Source organism: Danio rerio, chromosome 17 (genome assembly GCF_049306965.1).
Source record: "Danio rerio strain Tuebingen ecotype United States chromosome 17, GRCz12tu, whole genome shotgun sequence".
Taxonomy (NCBI): Eukaryota; Metazoa; Chordata; class Actinopteri; order Cypriniformes; family Danionidae; genus Danio; species Danio rerio.
In genome coordinates this window covers 17,484,043-17,499,169 of record NC_133192.1, presented here as the reverse complement: position 1 = coordinate 17,499,169, position 15,127 = coordinate 17,484,043, and the positions used below count along the sequence as shown (strand labels likewise).

At 35.1% G+C, this 15,127-nt stretch overlaps 1 protein-coding gene across 5 annotated transcripts in view; it reads right to left on the bottom strand.

Annotated features, from left to right (window-relative positions):
• The window catches only part of kif13ba (kinesin family member 13Ba), a 91,316-nt gene that overhangs the window by 46,002 nt on the left and 30,187 nt on the right, over positions 1 to 15,127 (bottom strand). For 4 of the 5 annotated variants that reach the window (XM_005169867.5, XM_005169869.5, XM_695118.8 and 1 more), the window contains exons 3-8: positions 9,504 to 9,519; positions 9,317 to 9,377; positions 7,926 to 8,018; positions 7,597 to 7,777; positions 7,417 to 7,504; positions 3,707 to 3,841 (exon numbers count right to left, since the gene is read on the bottom strand). In XM_005169867.5, coding sequence (XP_005169924.1) covers positions 3,707 to 3,841; positions 7,417 to 7,504; positions 7,597 to 7,777; positions 7,926 to 8,018; positions 9,317 to 9,377; positions 9,504 to 9,519 — 574 coding nt within the window. The remainder of the gene's footprint in view (positions 1 to 3,706; positions 3,842 to 7,416; positions 7,505 to 7,596; positions 7,778 to 7,925; positions 8,019 to 9,316; positions 9,378 to 9,503; positions 9,520 to 15,127) is intronic. The other variant, XM_017351794.3, reaches the window with a different exon arrangement.

Sequence of the window (15,127 nt, the reverse complement as noted above, 5' to 3'; positions counted from 1 at the left end):
TTTACATCCAACGAGTCAATACTAACAAAGTCCTCAACTCCTGATTGACTGCCGCCAAATATCAACAGTAAAAATTTCAATTTATTAAGGTAGGAGAAGCTGCATGAATCTTTTTTTATTTAATAAATGACTTGCGCCTCAGAAGGAGAGCGGTCTGGCTGCAGACTTGATGCAGTGCAATCTGAGCTGCATCCAATGCTTTTTAATGTGCTCACTTAAACCCACCCCTAACCCTACCCGTCACAGTGACGTCACTAGCTCCATTGAGTGCATTGTGTCTGACATTGCATCGCTAAGTGATGCAATCTCAGCTTGCATCATAGAGGCTGCATCCAGATACTATTGCTCAGAAGACAAATGAGGAAATGCAATGAACCCGTGGTTACGTTTGAAGGCGTGAGACACGGAACACAGACACTCTTGACAGTTCTGGAGGTAATTAATAATAAAATAACATTAGGGCATTTTAGAATGACCAAAACATTTCAGATGTCATTTCAGTTTGCTCAGCTTGCTGGTTTATCCATTCACACACACTTTTATCATCACATGATCTCTTATAACAAAATCACATGACCTTTTTTAATGCACATACTGGAATTTGCTCAGTAAAAGTGTTTCCATCATAGTTTATGCACATCTTATCGAATAAAAAGTTAATCCTACTCAGTTGTGCACATACGTTTTTCATGTGCATTTTCAAAATTGATGTGCATCTTGGTTTTCCATCAATGTTTTATGCACATATCCAAAATACACATGAAAATAGGTGGATGGAGATGTAGCAAATGACTTGCCTGATTAACCTTATTAAGCTTTTAAATTGCACTCCAAGCTGAATACTAGTATTTTGAAAAATATCAAGTAAAATATCATGTACTATAATCATGGCAAAGATAAAAGAAATCTGTTATTAGAAATTAGCTAATTAAACTATTATGTTTAGAAATGTGTTGAAAAATCTTTCTCTTGCACAGAAATTTGGAAAAATAGCAGGTAGGCTAATAATCTAATAATTCTGAATTCAACTGTATGTTTTATTTTACTGCAAAACACTTTGTGACTTCTTGTCTATGAAAGATGCTACATAAATTCATTTGACTTACTTACATAGTGCTAACATGCTAAGTTAAGATCTCTGCTGCAAGTCTTGAACCTGTTGAGCGACCAGCACAATCCAGACCCTGATGAATAATAGATAAGGGACTGGACACGAGTAGAGTCAGGTGATCGTGACATACGGCACAAAAGAAAAGCACAGTGACACCAGGCCAGCGCCGGAGGAGATCAGCTGACATCTAAACCCGGACACTCTATCATTTATTCATCAATTTTCCTGCCTTTTGCATGAGCTCACGATAAAGCAGATAAGGGAGGGTTTCTGCACTTAATTGCACATTTTATTTAATTGACTATTTCCAAACATTCTTTGACATTTTCAGCTGCTAAGATCTAGGTAGTTGCATGCATGAAACCAATTATGCAGTAACCTATAATAATGCTAAGTGTAAAGATCAAAAGCAAGGGTGGTGTAAAATGCTAAGAGGAACATTTGAGACTAATCGCTGTATTATGCCAGCACAGGTCCGCATCAGCTGATAAAAAGCACTCAGACACGTGCATCTATGAGATCATCAGGGCTGGACACAATGACTCATCTCTCGACCTTTAAATCCTGCAGTGCTTGGCTTTATTTCCTGAGGACATTACAAGAGTTGAGTTTTATCAGCAAACAGAAGCAAGACTATCCCCAAATTAAACGTTAAACATTTAAAGGGGTAGTTAACCCAAAACTGAACATTCAGACCCTTTAATGTTCCTGTTTTAGTTTCTTAATCTTTTTCAAATAGGAAGATATTTTGAAGAAAGTTGAAAAACTGTAACCGTTGGCTTCCATTCTGTTGTGTTCAACAGAAGAAAGAAACTTGAAAGTTTTAAAGCACACAAGAGTGAGTAAATTTTTAGTTTATTTTCATTTTTGAGTGAACTATCCCTTTAAAGCATAATGCATCAGGGAAAACTTTTGAAGAATGTTGAAAAACTGTAATCGTTGGCTTCCATTGTAGCCGTTTTTTTCCTACTATAGACAGGGTTTTTGCAGGTGTCACCAAGTTTAATTTAAGACTTTTAAAGACCTTTTTAAGGCCATTACGCATGAAAAATTATAATAAAAAACTATATTAATTTTAACCACAGGTGTCAAATCCAGTTCCTGGACAGCCGCAGCTCTGCACATTTTAGTTCCAAGCCTTCAACATATTAATCTGTAGGTTTCAAACACATCTGAAGGACTCTATTAGTTTAATCAGGTTTGTTTAATTAGGATTGAAAATAAACTGTGAAGAGCTGCGGCCCTCTAGGAACTGAATTTGACAACTGTGATCTATACAGTCTGTCCAGGTCAGTGTCGTGACCATATATTGTTTATACATATATGAAGAACTTTTAAACAAATAATATTATTGTAAGGAATATGATAAAAGCATATTGGTAAATAGAGATAAAGACTGTTTTTAAAGAGTCAGAATAAAAAAAAGAACGATTTTTTTTTTAAATGGATTGTTGGTAAATCGTAGGGTGTTGGAAATAGAAGAATTGAACATGTTTCTAGAACTGCAAGACTATATTCAAGTTACTTATTTAAGACTTTAATGGCTTACTTTTTTTTAATGTAAGACTTTTTAAGATCCTGGGCAGAAGAGGGCAAGACGCAGCAGAAGAGGGCAGCACAGTGGCGCGGTGGGTAGCGCTGTTTCCTCACAGCAAGAAGGTCGCTGGTTCGAGTTCCGGTTAAGTCAGTTGGCATTTCTGTGTGGAGTTTGCATGTTCTACCCGTGTTCGCGTGGGTTTCCTCCGGGTGCTCTGGTTTCCCCCACAGCCCAAAGACATGGTGAACTGAATAAGCTAAATTGGCAGTATTATATGTGTGTCAATGTAAGCCTGCATGGCTGTTTCCCAGTGTTGGGTTGTGGCTGGAAGGGCATCCGCTACGCAAAACAAAGGCTGGATAAGTTGGCGGTTCAATCCGCTGTGGCGACCCCTGATTAATAAAGGGACTAAGCCAAAAAGAAAGAATGAAGATCCCATGGATGCACTGTATGGAAGTCATTTGTTACAGATTTTCAGCGTTCTTCAAAATATCTTCTTTTGTGTTCAATAGAAAAAAGAAACTTGAAGGTTTTAAACCACAAAAGGGTTTAAATTGTTAGTTTATTTTCATTTTGAGTGGACTATCCCTTTAAAGCATAATGCATCAGGGAAAACACAGTTTTCCAAATATTCTATCATGTACAGTCCTCCAAGACTTTTTATAATAGCTAAAATTAGTATGAAAAAGTAAATCAGCGTTCACGGTAGCCAAATTATAAGCATATTAACATATAACCAGCGAAGTTTGCATGTTATTTGTTCAAGATTTAGAAATTTGACCTAGCCTCGACCGTGCAAAGACTTGCCATTTATAAAGGAGATGATTTACATAGAGAATGTAAAGTAGTAAAATCGAAATGGAAAAATGGCCATGACTTTTTTATGGTGACAGAACTTTAAGTAACATTAAAAGTGAACTTTGAAAAGACGTCATGCTTCAAATGTGTAGTGTCTGACCCATTTAAGTGATTTTACACTAGTCCTATCTCGCATCTAAATCTTAATCTATGAAAATCAGCTGAGGGCTTCAGAACAGTGTGTGTAAGTGTGTCCTTACCCCTGACTGCAGGTCCTTCAGAGTGTGTGTGAGGATGATATTGAAAACCGCATGTGAACGACTGCTCTCCTCATTCATATTGGTGGCCGCCACAGTGCGGGATTTATTCCCCTCAGACATCAAGGACTCGATGTCCTGTGGGTTGGAGAAAGGGATATGATTAGAATCTCAAATATGCTTTAAAAGGTCAGAACAACAGAACACGTATGCACATTTATATTTTGTAAATAAAAAAGAAAACAAAAAGTTCTCTAAAAATGAGGCAGGGAAAATAAATGAATTATGGTTACTGCAAAGAAACAGCTTTTAGATTTTGAACTGAAACAGGACTTATTGTGCATCTTTTGAATGTAGAATAGTGTTATTATGGATAATTAAAAATACAATTTAAATGTCTCATAAAACTAAGATAAAGTTTTTTAGAAGTTAGTATTGTTAGGTTTTAGGCTATCTATCAGTTAGTAAGCACCAAAACAGTGACAAAATTCCCGTTTAGAAGAAATAATACTGATATAAACATGTAAAGCCTTAAGTTTGTCACTTCTGCATAAATGGATTAACAGTTTTATTCACGTCACCTCATACTTTAGTTTCTCATCACATCATGACCAATCAAATCTTCTCTAGTATCCACCCATCTTCATGTTTCAATTAAGATTACGTCAAACGTTGAATAAAAAAATGCACATTTCAAAGCACTTCGAGAGACCTTTAAAAGCATAAAAAGATTTATTTTTATTTTTTCCAGCTAAAATAAAACAAAATGTTTTACCTTTTAAACTTATTTCAGATAGATGTAAATGTTTCTGTATTATATATAATTACAAAAATTTACCTGTTATTTAAAAGAAAAAAAAAAAAAAAAAACAATCGCTACGATAAAAGTATAATAGAAAAAATAAAATTACCAAAACATTAATTAATTATTTAAACTAATCAAAACTATTAATGGTAATAAAAATTACACCACTTTGGAGTTCCATAAAAAGGATTTAATTTTAGATGAACAGATTAACCCAAAATATTTTATAACTTAAATCCAATATATATTGGTATTTTAATGCTTAAATATAATACCTATTATACATAAGGCAAAAAACAATTTCCATATTTCCCCATTCTGCTTTTTGCAGAATCTGGGCAGAATTTAAACAGTGGTAGGGAACATATGGCTCGTGAGCCACATGTGGCTCTTTGACCAAAAATATGTGGCTCTCCAGCTGTCTCCCTTCAATAATATTTTAAAATATTGAATTGTATTATTAATTACAGCAAGATGAATAAAAACTCAAAACTTACAATAAAAAGATTTCTCAACCAATGCATGTGTGTGGCGCTGTAGATTAACTTGAATCGCAACTCCAATAAAACAGCAAATAACCGGCATTCATATGCACAGGATTACCACAGAAACATACGTTGTTTGCCCTTTATTTTATAAATAATACTAAAATAGGATTTTTGTTCTTTAAAACTAGTCACAATAGCTATGTTTCCATCCAAAAATGCAAATTAACTTTATGCACAAAACAAGAATATTGAATAAAAGTCGAGCGAATAAAGCAGCATTTAAATCCAAAGAGTCAAAGAGAACAAAAATTGCCACTTCCCGATTAACTGGCGCCAAATATTAACAAAGGTTAAAAACAAAATTTGCTGCGGTAGGAGAAGCTGTGTGAATCTTTTCTTCATTTTATAGATGACTTGTGCCTTGGAAGGCAATCCTGACACGCAATGAACATGTAGTGGCGTTATAAAAGGGTGAGACGCGGAGCACAGACGCTCTTGATTCTGGAGGTCATTAATAATGACCTTAATAACTCTAATATTAAACAAGTTAAGGCATTTTAGAATGACCAAAACAACATTGTTTTACAATGTGCTCAACCCGCTGGTTTGTCTATTCACACAATTTTGTTATCACATTATCTCTTACAACAACATCACATGACCTTTTGTAATGCACATACTGGAATTTGTTTGGTAAAAGTGTTTCCATCTTAGTTTATGCACATCTTTTTTAATCAAATAAAATGTTTATATTTATGCGCTTATGGTTTTATGTGCATTTTCAAAATTCATATAACTGAAGAATGTATAGTCTTTAGTTTTTAATTCTATAATTTCATGTGAAACCGTAACAACCCAGCCATGAGGGACATTAAACCTTCCTGACTACTGGCTGAGCCAGAGTGATGCAAAATACTATAGGCAGGGTTATTACGACTCTGCCTATGTCTTCAGGTGACACTTTCAGGCCAAATAAACCCCTTTGTTGATAAACTTGTGTGGTCAGTGGCTTGGCAATTTTATTCACCTACCTACCTACTTCATTTGCATACTTTGTTTACCCATCTCCACATAGCCACTCCCCTCCTCCTAAGAGCACATTATAGACCGCACAGCTTTGTCTCAAATCTCACTTGTGATAGAACTTGCAGACTGTAGACCTTTTAAGTGACTCCTATAAGTTCTTACAGACTCATGGACTTCTTAAAAACGCTGTATGACTGCAGACTAACCAACAAGTCTCAATAAATTATTCTGCTTGTTTTGAAGTCTCCTGGACTGGAATCACTTTTCATTCATTTATTTTTTTACAACAATACTTTATTTTGAATTATTTGAAGTAACAGTGTTTTTTAACAAGTAAAATGTTTCTTCATATTAAATTGTGCTTCTTTTTAGAAAAAAGGACTGCTGCTTTTCATTCATAGACTTGCTCAACATGTGATGCTTCATATTTGTTTGTTTTTGTTTTGTTTAAACCAGTATTATTTATAGTTAATAGTGTATAAGTATATACAGTTAAAGTCAGAAGAATTAGCCCCCCCTTTAATTTTTTTTTTTCTTTTTTAGATGTCTCCCAAATGATGTTTAACGGAGCAAGGAAATTTTCATGGTATGTCTAATAATATTTTTTCTTCCGGAGAAAGTCTTATTTTTTTATTTCGGCTAGAATAAAAGCAGTTTTTAATTTTAATGTTCGATTTTAAGGTCATAATTATTAGCCCCTTTAAGCTATATTTTTATATAACCTTGCCTTACTGCCCTATCCTGCCTAGTGAACCTAATTAACCTAGTTACACCTTTAAATGTCACTTTAAGCTCTATAGAACTGTGTTGAAAAATATCTAGTCAAATATTATTTACTGTCATCATGGCAAAGATGAAATAAATCAGTTATTAGAAATGAGTTATTAAAACTTTTATGTTTAGAAATGTGTTGAAAAATTCTTCTCTCCGTTAAACAGAAATTGGAAAAAAATAAACAAACAAACAAACAGGGGGCTAATAATCTAGGGGGGCTAATAATTCTGACTTCAACTGTAAAAGTTACAGTTGAAGATATACAGATTAAAATATATATAAACACGCACACACATAAAAAAATGTATTGCCAAAAAAAACAAAAAAACTATCAGAAATGGCTCTTTGCTAAATAATGGTTCCCGTCCCCTGATCTATAATGATTTACAGTCCCCTAATACCTAAAACTTCAACAGTGACATGCCGTCTTGTGAGCGGACTACTAACATTCCTCAAGTAGGATTTACTTAGCATCAACTACAGGCCCAATGAGAGGATAAATAAGCCACATGACCAACTGAATGACTGAATATATTGTAAAAGAGGTAAGAGGTCAGTGATTATGCGAAGTGTGTGCATGTCATTCCACCATTAAAGCTATTTTCCTCCTATTATGTTACCTTGTAACTTTCTACCGCAAGCCTGGACAGACCATCCACATAAGGCCCCAAAACTTTATGTTCTCTCACTCTCAAGGCCTGTCGACTCCTGTGGGAAAAAAGCAAACAGATATTGTGTAAGACGGACGTCTACAGCAGGGTACGGCTCCGAGATTAAACGTATGACACAATAGGCTTCACCCTTTGGGGTCAAGCAGGTCCCGGACTTTCTCATTGTAGATTTCCATATAAGAGACTTCCACTGTGAAGCTTTCTTCCTCTCGCTGGTGTAGTACAGTCCTTTCAAACAGGGAACTACACAGTCTGGGGATCAAGCCGGGCTGGTCAACCGAACCCATCATGGTGTACGACTTTCCCGATCCTGGAGGAAAATACACGTTCTTGTGTTGCTTAATATAAATAATTATTTCTAAAAATAATTAGGCATGGTTAGGATTCTAGCGTGTTAAAAATATGATTGGCTAAAAAGAAAAAACACTGAAAGGTCACGTGTACAAAGCATTACTCACCAGTCTGCCCATATGCAAAAATACAGGCGTTGTAACCCTGAAAGGCATTGTGCAAAAGACTCTCCCCAAGGCACTGAAACACTACATCTTGACCTGGAAAATATGATTGAATGACAATTAGGATTTTAGTCTTGAGGGGTAAATCTGACAGAAAACCTGTGAGGAGCATTTCAATGTGTCAATCTAAAGTGACAATTAATCTAAACTAAGGTTATGGCACTAAAAGTAAGCTTGACCGTGTCTTCACATTCATTATGTAAAGGAGAGAAACTGGGGAAAACAGTAGAACCATCCAAGGCTTTGTTAATAAAAAGCTAAAATAATAATAATAATAATAATAATAATAATAATAATAATAATAATGCTTTTCAAAATAATTTGAATAATTTGTATTTATTTAGATCCCTATTAGCTATGACCAAAGGCACTGCTAGTCTTCCTGGGGTTCACACAAAAAAAAAAAACATAAATAAAATAACACAACATAAACAAAAACCCATAAACATAAATCAAATTTAAATAAAAAGAATACATTCATGCGTTATAACACTTCTAAACACGCATTACTTCCACCTTATGTAGCATCTCAAACTTCGGTAACACTTTGGAATAATGGTCCATTAGTTCATGTTAATGTATTTACTAACATTTATTAACCAAAGTTCAACATTAACTGATGCATTATTAAAATCTAAAATTGTGCTAGTGAAAATTAGTTAATGCGCAGTGAGTTAACACGAACTAACCTTATACAACATAAACAATATTATCTAACGTAACAAAGTTAAACAAAAACCATGATCAACGTACAGCTAATGATTTGTTTATGTTAGTAAATACTTTTAACATCAACTTAAGCACCATTATTTTAAGGTGTTACACACTTCTTCAATAATATAAAAAACATTTTATTTTTCTACAATTATTTCCTATACATAGACCACTTATAAACACAAATTTCCCTGATGTGCCTTTACTTGCTATTTAAAATCCTTTATCCTAGTTATCCTGACCAATGAAAACTCTTTTTCAAAAAGGAAAAAAAATCCTCAAAAATAAAATCTATGAATGCACTACTGAAACTTGAAAGATTTTTTTTTCGTGAAAATAATGTCCCTAAAAAAATTGCATTATTTGTCTAAAAATTAATTTAAATTAAATTCGTCCTGCAGAACGAGCACTATGACTTTGACTCTAATTTTACCGTCAACCTTAAGGTGACACACAGTACAGGCAAACTTGATGTGTAAACATAACCTTATCTTTACTAGCACCACCAGCACCAGGGAATGAACTAACAAATCAAAACAAGAAGATACAGATGAAATACTTGGTACTGAACCAGGACATAAACAATCTGGCTGCATAAAGTAGCGCTTCCAGAAACTGACCTGCAAACTTCTCTGTCTCTGACTCATCCATCGACCAAAAACAGTAGTCATAGGCGAAGGTCTGGAGAAAGGAGAGAGAATGTGAGATAAATAAGGTTACTTTGTGTTTATGTTAGTCCTATTCATGTCAAACTCTCTTTTTTTTATGAAGCAAGCATGTTCATATCAGAAAGAAAAGAAAGCATACCTTTGGCTGACCCCTGCTGCAAGATGAGATCCAGAGAGAGAGAGAGAGTGCACATAGAATAAAAAAGACAGAAAATAGAGCTTGTTTAAAAACTTTTTTGGATGCATTTCAGAAGATAGTACATACAATGTGGCATTGATAAAGCATAACATATATCAAAACTAAAAATAAACAAACATATTATCAACATATCATGTCAGTACTATTGCTATGTAATTTAATATATACATAGAATAGCATGAAAGGTACAACAATTGACAAAACAGTATACCAAATGAAAGTAATAGAAGGTTAACAGTAGTATAGACAGAACAATATAACATGCAATAGATTAAAAATAAGACATGCACAATACAATGTTTAAATGTACCATACATTGTACTATGTATTGAACTGCAGAACGACAGTATAAAAAGTGACAGTTCAATGCACTTGTATGTCAATAGTAAAATAAAAAAACGATGGGACAATAAAATGATAGCATTAAATTGATATTACTATAAACAGAAGTACAATACAACTAAAGTACAATTAATAGTTCACGATTATAAAATTTGGCTGACAATTAACTATGTGCACTATGGATGGGTCAAACTCAAAGAGTATGGGTCAAAATACTTGGCCTTCACACCACATTCACTTCCCTGTTGAATTGCTGCCTGTATGAGTTGCTGAAGACAAATGAACATTTTAAAGGTGCCATATACTTTATTTGTTAATAAGTTTAATTGTTCTCTGATATCTACAACTTCAGTAAAATCCAAAAATCTCCAGAAACGGTTTTCTAAGATCATTTATTACTACATAAAATACCCGTCGAATCAGAAGGTCCATGATTGACCATATATGGCTCATGTCGTTAATATTAATGAGCTGTGTTCACACCAGATGCAGCAAGCACGGATAAATGACGCTATTCATGCATAAATAAATGCGTGAACATTGAGTTTACTCTCTTCATTCGTGCATCAAATTCACTTTACAACAGATGCGGTTTCGTGTGATAGGCAGGGTTTCTGTCTGCCCGGTGACTTCATTGCTAAATGGCTAACATGGATTTTATTGAGAAAATATCTAGCACTAGATCCTTTCAGAGGTGCACCCTGCTCTGTGAGCTCATGAGCTCCTCCAGTAACTTAACCTGGATAATGGAAGCTTTCAGCAGTGCTTCCTACTGAGCCGAGCCCAGTTTGATGAACTGCTCTTGGTGTTGGCAAGGGGATTTTCTCCCGGGACACCAACAAAAGGCGCTACGTTATAATCATTCCCCTACAAGAGCAAGCTCCTGATTGGTTAAGGCATTGCAAATGTCTGCAGAAGTTCAGATTTTCGAACTCAAGTGATTTGCGCGAAACACAAGTTACGTGCGTCAATTGAGCAAAACGCTCAACTCGTGCCGCTTCATTCACGCAATTCGCGCCGCCTCATTCCCACGTATCGCACCGCAGGATGTCTATTCGCATCTTTGCATTGACTTGATATGTAAATTACTCGCGCTTGATGCTTCTTCCGTGTCTAGTGTAAACCCAGCATTACAGAAGACACACACACAGCATGATGTACGCTGAATACGGACAAATATAAACCCAATCAGAGTAATGTTAACCCATTTTGCTAACCAGATCTGTCGTGGATGAAGGCTAAATTATAATCAAACTTAATAAAAAAAAGAGTAGAGAGGTATAGTTTTGTATTTTGAAGCTATAGTCAAAGAAAACACAGTTAGGAATTAATATTATGCCTGCATAAACAGATGACAGTTGAGTTATTTGACATGATTCAGCAGCCTACACATGTTTGCTGAAACATACGCATCAAATTTCACAATAAACACAAAAAATTAACAAAAGACGTAACTAAAGATACCTTAAACCACCTTCTCAGAGTGGAAATGAATACATGTATAATCTGTAAATCTTGCATTTTGCGACCTGAGGCCAGTTTGAACGTGCCTCATGCTGTCGTTGCCCAGTATCGCACAGTAAGAAAATTGGTGCTCACGTTTTCAAAATAAAAGTCATACATACATAGAAAGTGAAATGTACACTTAAAAATAACTAGGGGAGGAAAATTATCATTGTTGTATCACTAGAAAATGTTGCTTATCAAGTGCAGCATGAGGCAAGCTTATTAATTTTTTTGATCTCAAAGCTTTTTTATGATCTCAGTGCTTGATGACATGGCTGCTCATCAGGTCCGAATGAACCACCCAAATTTGGTATACATGCAAATGCATAGGGCATGGCCCGTGAGTCTTGTCACAGTTTGTTTTGTCTTCTGATTGGCCTGTTGTCCACCAGGGTATTACACTTAAGGAATTTACATGAGAACGAGGAAACAGAGGCTCACAGTATTGCCATTTCCATTCACTGATCTTTTATTATTCTACTATGCCTTGGTATACCCTGATTTTTAATATACGGCACCTTTAGAGAATATCGGTAAAAGAATGTCGATAGTTTTCAATGACTTTCATAATAGTAAAAAGCTATGGAAATCAGTGGGCTTGAACAAGTAGTCAAGAAAGAAAGAAGAAAGAAACTCAAATAAGCTTGCAACAAGAGGAGGGTGAGTAAATGATAGCAGAATTCTCATTATTGATGAACTATTTCTATAATAAACAGCACTTTTTTTTCCTAGAATGAGCTTTAATTATCCCTGGACGTAAAAACAAATGTTCCAATTCTGTGGATCCACTGACTCACGGCTGACCAAAATAGCATGCCATCACTATAAAGGCACTCAAACGGGAACTAGGAACTGCAGGCTCTGCACACAATCACACATCCTGAGTGAATCCATGTCATCAGCTGTACTTTGCTCAGTGGACCTGAACACAAACAGGCCGTCTCTCGGTGAGAAAGCCCTGCCGTTTACAGGGTAAACACACATTTGGAGGCCTGACTTAAACGCTGTGTTATCTGTAGAGGGCACCTCAATGGCTTTAAACAGCACTCTGTGAACACAATGACCTATATAAGCAGTATTGACTGACTGTGAGAGAGAATTGAAGGATCCTGATCACACGCAGAGGACTGTGCCTTTCCAAGCCCAATTAATTCAATTCTGGTGTTGTTCTCTGGGTAATGAAAAAAAAAACACTAATCCAAATCTCTGTTCCAAACCACAGAAAGCAGACCAAACAATGAACAGAATTGGGGGAAATAATATAACACACTTCACGTGGTTATAAAAAAAAAAAAAAAAATTATATATATATATATATATATATATATATATATATATATATATATATATATATATATATATATATATAAAAGACAGAGACCATTTAAAAAGCAAAATAAAAGAAGATAATACATCAAGTACGGTTTAGTAGTAAAAGATCAAAAGAATTCTATTGAACTATTTCACCCCCTAGTATTTGTGCAAAAAAAATAAGTTCCTAGTGTAACACAAAATTTTTTTACAATAAGATCAAGAGCATGATCGTTATCAGAGAAATACAGAAATATATATTTTATAGACTAATTTAAATCATTTAAATAAGGATGATAAATAAAAAACAATGTTCCAAAGAAGTTTAACGTGAACTATAGAATAAGTGAAATAAAGTCATGCCCAGATTCCATGTGGGCCTAGTAATGAGATATGATGTGGTTCGGCAGCAAGCAATCGGAGTAATGTAATGTAGTAGTCCACCGCTTGAGAAGAATCAAGAGAGCACAGTCCTGTGAACTTTGGTTCAGACCACAGTTGTTCCCAAGGGTTTGATTATTGCAGTCGCTGGATTTTCAATTATTTACAATGTTTTCTTACAGGGACATACATTAACAAAAGTTACTGATGTGCATTAATGTTTTTTTTTCCTTAAAAAAGCAGGAATCTCATGGTAACCGTAAGACCGTGAAAAACAGTATTGCTGCTTTAGAAAATGTGAGACATATGGACACATATTGGATAAGTGAAGCAAAGCCACATCACAAGCAACAACTTGATACGCTAAAACAATGTAAACAATGTAACTGCGGGAATGTAACTGATTTTTCGATATGCTGCAACGGTTCCTTTAAATACGAGATATATGTAGCAAATTTTGACGCTCTCGCTGGTGGAGCAGTAAAGGCAAACAGCATTGTCGTCAGAGGAAACTTTTTATACCACTCTCTGCCTTCGGTGTGAACGCACAGTAATGCTAATGAATAAGCAATTAAAACAAAATTGCACATAATAATAATAGTAATAATAATAATTAATACATAAATGAAACACTATTCGTTTAAATGTCACAAAAGGCTAAATACTGTAAATAACAGGGCTTTGGGATGTCAGCTGGAAAGTTATGTTATTGATTCTAAAAATAAAGAAAACTTCTTTGCAACTGAAAACACGGATGAATCAGTCCCAATAAGAACAAAAAAAAAGCTAAAGTATAAATTGGATCTATTTCAAGCTGACTTAATGAATCTCGTAACTAATGATACCCTTTATGATGTGCAATTATTGGCAATTTATTCATGCTCTTTGCACATTTAGCAAAACATAAACCATGCCTTAATGACCATCTTCAGCAATGGCGACCCTTTTTATGATCCCAATCTAGAAAAATCCATATCCACAAGAGCTTATGGAAATCACTGAAGCGTATACGGCCATGCCATGCGTACAAATAAACAAGCCAGAGATGGAAAGCTGGGGCAAAAAAATATGCTTAGATTCAGTTCCAAGACCCCGGGCTCAGCTTGTCGTTTAAAATCAGGCCATGCCACACTTGTGGTATAATAAGTTGCACGATGACGTCCCCCCCCTCATCACACCACGCTGAGAACTGGGGGAGACGTTGGCGCCTAAAGGAAGTGTCAGGCTGAGCTTCATCTCGAGTTCCTGGAGGAGGTCGAGCAAACGGGCTGAACAAACACACATGGCAGATATTCAGAGAGCTGTTGTGGAGGCATCTGTAACACTAAGAATAATGTTTCTGAGTGACAGACCCTCAGTTCTCACAAGGGGTGTGCCACATCTTCAGTAATTATGGCATTGTTTTTATAAAGTGTTTGAGCTGACATTGTGGAATATATCACTCACTTTCGAAAACAGTACAAAAAAAAAAACGCAGTCCAAATGCGTTGACTGGGTGATAAAACTTTATAGTATTTAGTACTAGTATGTAGAATATCTATTGGAGTAATTCATAAACATTCCTAGCAAATCTAACAAATGTTAGAGACTTGTTACATAAACGGTCTAAATTGCACCTCAGCAGCATTTATTTGAGAGCGCACAAGAAAACCTGTTTTGTTGGTTTGTTTTGTTTGAGGGTGTGCAAGAAGTTTTTTTGCACGAACAAAAGAGATTTGCATGTTCATATTACATGAATGCAATCTCGACTTGTAATACTGCACTCACAACATTTGTCATAGAAATAACGCCATAGGTAGTTGGTAGCTCTGTGTAAAAGGCCAAAAACATTATAATAAAATAAAAATAAAAACTTCAGCTGTATTAAATATGTGGTTTGAACAAACAGCAAACATCATTTTCTGTGTATAACTTTTTTTGTTAATATCACAAAAGCAACGAAATTGTAGCAATGACAATTGTAATTTTGAATTTAAGAAAACAGTTCAACAATTACAAACAGTTACATTATAAATAATGCAAAC